This window comes from Salvelinus namaycush, chromosome 8 (genome assembly GCF_016432855.1).
Source record: "Salvelinus namaycush isolate Seneca chromosome 8, SaNama_1.0, whole genome shotgun sequence".
Classification (NCBI taxonomy): domain Eukaryota; kingdom Metazoa; phylum Chordata; class Actinopteri; order Salmoniformes; family Salmonidae; genus Salvelinus; species Salvelinus namaycush.
The window spans coordinates 7779881-7784875 of NC_052314.1; the positions used below are offsets into that span (position 1 = coordinate 7779881).

Below are 4995 nucleotides of genomic sequence, written 5' to 3' on the forward strand. Positions count from 1 at the left end.
TTTCTGAAGTGTCCTGTTAGGGTGATGGAGGTGGTAAGAATAAGGGCTGTCCAGAATGCCACCTATCTGAAGTTGTTGAGCAGTGAAAGAAAAGAGTGAAGTTGAAGAAGTAATGGTAGTAGGAGTAGAGACACAAGATGATGTTCCTTGTCAACAGAGGGATCCTGACATGTTGTATGTTAAGAAGGTGGACGTTGTAGCGTTTATTAGTTTGGTTATCAACTGCACAGCACAAACGGAGAGGACATCTAAGAAAATAGGCATTGTGAGTGTGGCTGAGTGTTTTTGGGGACTCTGGAACTTTTCTACAGAAGCATTATAAGGAATCCTGTTGCTGAATGCTCCATCCTCACAGGCACCTGAGCCTGTGTAGGAATGCGATTTGAATGTAACTGAAGGAGTGGGATGGTTGTATGATATTTTTTATTTTTTATTATCCCTCTTCCTGCATTTGAATATATTATTTTTGTTTTGTTTCAAGACCCCGTACAGTAGGTGGCGGCAATATACCCATAGGTGTAGTCTACCATAACATTTTAAAGAAGAAGAAATCAACGCAACCGGAAGTTGGAATCGCTAGTTTCCGTTTGAGTTCACAACTGCAACTGTTTGTTGATGGTGGCATAGCTAGCCAGTCTACTGCTATGTCAATATTTTTGATTTAGCTAGCTAAAACAAACATTTTTACGAAGAAAATGAGTTCTGAAGGGAATCGACACGGGACGAAAAGACCTGGTTCTCCGAATGAAGTAGGTAAACTATAGCTAAATGCATTGAACGGGACAGGCCTTGCAGTTCAGCTAACCTTCGTTAGCGAACTGGCTAGCAAGGCCCGTATCTGGTTTGCTTTAGCAAAGAAGTATGCAGTCTATTTGCATCCTAACTAGCTATGCAGCCTGTAACATAATGCGTCCGAGCTCAACAAAGCCATAGAGTAAAACAGTTAACGTTAACTGTTTAATTAGCGTTAGCTAAAAATAACACTTGTGATTTGTTGACCAACTTATTCACCTTAAGGTGGCCAGTTTGACACATCATGATGAAGCTTGCCAGCAAGATAGTCAGCCAGTCAATTTAATAAACATTTATTTTGATATAAATGAACTCAAGGCTGTTACTACTAGGCATATGACGTGGCTAGTTAGTGTTATATTAAGATGTGTGACTTGAGCTAATCCAATTGGGAAGTTGTTTGTGAGCTTCGAGCCAAAGGTGCAATAATAGGCCTAGGCTACGTTTTGGTGGGATCCCATTCCTTGTGTACTGTAGGCAATTCTGTGTTGTTCTTGCAGGATGGACCTACTCCATGGGCAGCTGCAGATCTGGGGGACAACGAGAGGAAGCAGAAGTTTTTGAGGTTGATGGGCGCAGGGAAGGTTTGTTTGGTCATTCTATGTAGACTATTTTTCCCAACCCTCTCATCAGGGACCACTAGACGTTTCACATATTTATTGTGGCCCTTACTGGAACACCTGATTTCAAATGTAGCTAAGTCAACTAATCACCAAGCCCTTGACTAGTTGAATCAAGTGTGCCAGTCTGGTACTGGACTATTATTACTGTAACTCAGTTATTATTTAGTTATTGCAGTTACCTCTATTCCACTATTAGATTGAGCCACCATTTTATCGTAGGCTACAATTTATTATCCATATAGCATTGTCAAAGGAGGAACAGAACTGGTATTACAGAATGATATGTCTACTGTATTTGGTCCTGCAGAAAGAACACACTGGACGTCTAGTCATTGGAGATCACAAATCAACATCCCATGTCCGCAGCGGTGAGTAACCCTCTTTTGAATTATAGAAAAAGGGTTGTCAAGGTACTGGTATCTTGACAACCCTATTCTACACCCCTTTCAAATGCTTTACTCACAGATGTATCTATCTCATCTAATCTAACCTTTTCCCATATCAATACAGTACTATCTGGGACCAGATAGCACTGTATTTGGTATGATTGGTGTTTCACTAGTTTGTCCTCTGCAGGGGCGGAGGACCAGAGGATGAACTCTGAGCTGGAGTTGCAGTACCAGCAGGGGCTGGATGGGAAGCTGTCAGGCAGGAACAGGAGACACGTCGGACTGGGCTTTAGCGAGGTGAGAGATCAGACACAAGTTTTTTTATTTCACCTTTATTTAACCAGGTAGGCTAGTTGAGAACAAGTTCTCATTTACAACTGCGACCTGGCCAAGATAAAGCAAAGCAGTGCGACACAACAACACAGAGTTACACATGGAATAAACAAGCGTACAGTCAATAACACAATAGAAAAAAAGAAAGTCTATATAAAGTGTGTGTAAATGGCGTGAGGAGGTAAGGCAATAAATAGGCCATAGTAGCGAAGTAATTACAATTTAGCAGATTAACACTGGGGTGATAAATGAGCAGATGATGATGTGCAAGTAGAGATACTGGTGTGCAAAAGAGCAGAAAAGTAAATAAAAACAATATGGGGATGAGGTAGGTAGATTGGGTGGGCTAAGTTGAACATCGATCCTAGCAAAGATGGCTGACAAATTGTTCCATTCTGATGAATAGGGGTTCTATGACATCAGACAATCTGCTGTACTATTATCTATGGGGTTGAATGGCTGAAGCAATTTTGGGTACGCTTTCATTCTATTTAGCTGGGTTGTGTTCGTTAGGAACCAAACAGAAGAAAAATCTCCAAAGCCTGGAAGGTACTATCTGAATTTGTCTAATAAAAACTTGTTTTCTGTTGCAATGAACACAATCCTGGCCTGTTACATGACATGATTAGACCGTGATGTAATACTGATTGATTGATATAATCTTATTTTAAGATTCGAGTTACTGATGGTGCTTCTCATTAGACTTGTATGTTTGCATGGCTATGTAAGATAGCACAGCACATGGAAGCGCCACAACGTCTCTTTACTAAGACTGTTTGTGATTGGCTCAAGTCAGAGGCATAATTTATACAGCCAAAATGTCATGTACGTACTCGCATGTTTCTCCAGATCTTCATTTTGTGACTCTTCCATTCCACTCCACAGCCTGACCCAGCCCCACCTCCACCACCCGTAGAGGGCCAAAGCAAGGCAGAGCAACCAGCCAGTCCCAATGCCCCAGACAGCCCCTCAGAACCCCAGGGCTCACCAGACAAACCCCCCTCACCAAGCCCAGAGGACAGCACGAAAGACAAGAAACACACCTTCAAAATGGCCTTTGTGAAGTCATCCTAAGACTGGGTGAAAAACAGTCACACCACAGATTTGTACATAAGTCGTTCTTTTGTGTCTCTGCAGTACTCCCAAGCTGATACATGGTAACTTCGTGGTTTAAGATGTCTTTTATGTTTCAATGCTGAGCAGCAAACCAGTAGTGCACTACTGAAGGAGGTAACAATCATTGAGACAGATTTCCCCTGTTGTTTCCTAGTCAATTTTTGTTAGGAATTCCTAACTGAAAGAGGGACTGTACCGACGTGATGTAATGGTTCTGAGACGAAGCAAAAGCTTTAATTAAATTGTGTTGAATGTCTCATCATGTGTTATAAAATGTACTTAAACATCAATAAACTGAAGTACCACACAGTAGGGATGAATATTTTCTCAAATCTACCAAGGTGGCCATTTTAAAGCGTTTAAAATATGATCACTATAGCAGGGTTCTCCCTGAGCTACGTTGCCGGCTCGTCTGGGCCACTATGTGAAACTGATAGAGTAACTTTGATCAGCAATTACATTTTTGTGAATTGTGAAACAGGCCGTTCATAAATTCCGAGCTTTATCATGTTCCTCAATTAGTTCAGTGCATTTCAGTAGTCGGATATCTCAACACAGAGCAGGCTGTAGCATCATACAAACGACCAAAGATACTAAGCTTGCTAGAAAACCTCCAACGAATGACAAAATATCCTATTTGGCAATATTTGAGTTGATGATTAGCCTATACAGATAGCAGATCAGTGCATGAATAACGGAGAGATGAGAGGATATTGTTAAAATCCATATCTACTCTCATACAATTTGTTGATCACATTCTCTACTGAAGCTCTCAGATGGGCAGCAATACGAGACAGCGCAGAGTTATAGTGATATTTAGACATGCATAATGTAGAAGAGCTTTTAAAGACAGGACTGTCCAGCCAGCAATCCCAGTTAATTTGTGTCTATCAGAATAAACCCAAGGAAGCACATTAGATGGGCAGGACAACAGTATGTTGATGGCTGTAGATTTGTGTGTTAGCCCCATGCTAATGTGACCATTACAATTACATGGGGAGTCAGGATGTTGGGTTTCAGTGGGATTGGGATGATAGGAAAATAGCCTAGGCTCTATATAAGGCTACTACGTGAGTCAATAGATAAATAATACACTTGGTTTAGGCTACATTGCATGCTAGATGTTTCTGATCAGTGATAGATGAGCAAACGAATACATGAGCTACCACTTCCACCTGTCCGGCCAGAGATCAATTAACCAAATATACAGATGGAGATTCAGTGAAAAATCGCATTGATTATCAAACAAGTCACAGGCTTTTGTTCAGGAGTAGGACAGACTACTCACGCGAGTGAAGATCAAAATCCACTTATATACATGCTAGACACATTTTCTGATCAGCTAATATATGAGCAAACTAGAATAAAGATGATCAATATACCTAACATTTCCCTTAGCTTAAATAGTTACCAAATATCCAAACTGATTCTGTGAAAACAAAAATCTGACATTGATTGATATATCTAAACGAGTCCCACATGCTTGTCTCAAAGCAGCGCAAAGGCTCTGTCCCAATCAAAAAGGTGCTGAAATGATAATGTAGGTGACCACACAGGACTATTGCTTTAAATGTGTATAACGGTTGCATATGATTTAGGGATATACAGGATAAGCAAGAATTTGATACATGCCTTCAATTGCATTAGCCTATATTTTCATCATTCAGTTGATCATAACTAAGGTGAGTTTTTCTCTCTACGTTTTTTCTAGGCCCAATGGCTATTTCCTCGTCTCCTCACTG

The 4995-nt window shown here is 40.7% G+C and overlaps 1 protein-coding gene across 1 annotated transcript; it reads left to right on the forward strand.

The window, feature by feature from the left end:
- Positions 1-560: 560 nt before the first annotated feature.
- LOC120052354 (small acidic protein-like) lies at positions 561-3562 on the forward strand. Its single transcript, XM_038999209.1, has 5 exons — positions 561-749; positions 1293-1376; positions 1723-1783; positions 1992-2101; positions 3023-3562. Exons 1-5 carry the CDS (start codon positions 696-698, stop codon positions 3209-3211), a joined length of 498 nt encoding a protein of 165 aa, XP_038855137.1. The 5' UTR covers positions 561-695; the 3' UTR covers positions 3212-3562.
- Positions 3563-4995: the final 1433 nt, after the last annotated feature.

What these genes read in the sequence shown, in the direction of transcription:
- LOC120052354 (XM_038999209.1), top strand. Translation starts at nt 696, where the DNA reads ATGAGTTCTGAAGGGAATCGACACGGGACGAAAAGACCTGGTTCTCCG. An exon ending in GGTTGATGGGCGCAGGGAAG is followed by an intron (nt 1,377 to 1,722) that starts GTTTGTTTGGTC and finishes TTGGTCCTGCAG; the next exon opens with AAAGAACACACTGGACGTCT. An exon ending in AACATCCCATGTCCGCAGCG is followed by an intron (nt 1,784 to 1,991) that starts GTGAGTAACCCT and finishes TGTCCTCTGCAG; the next exon opens with GGGCGGAGGACCAGAGGATG.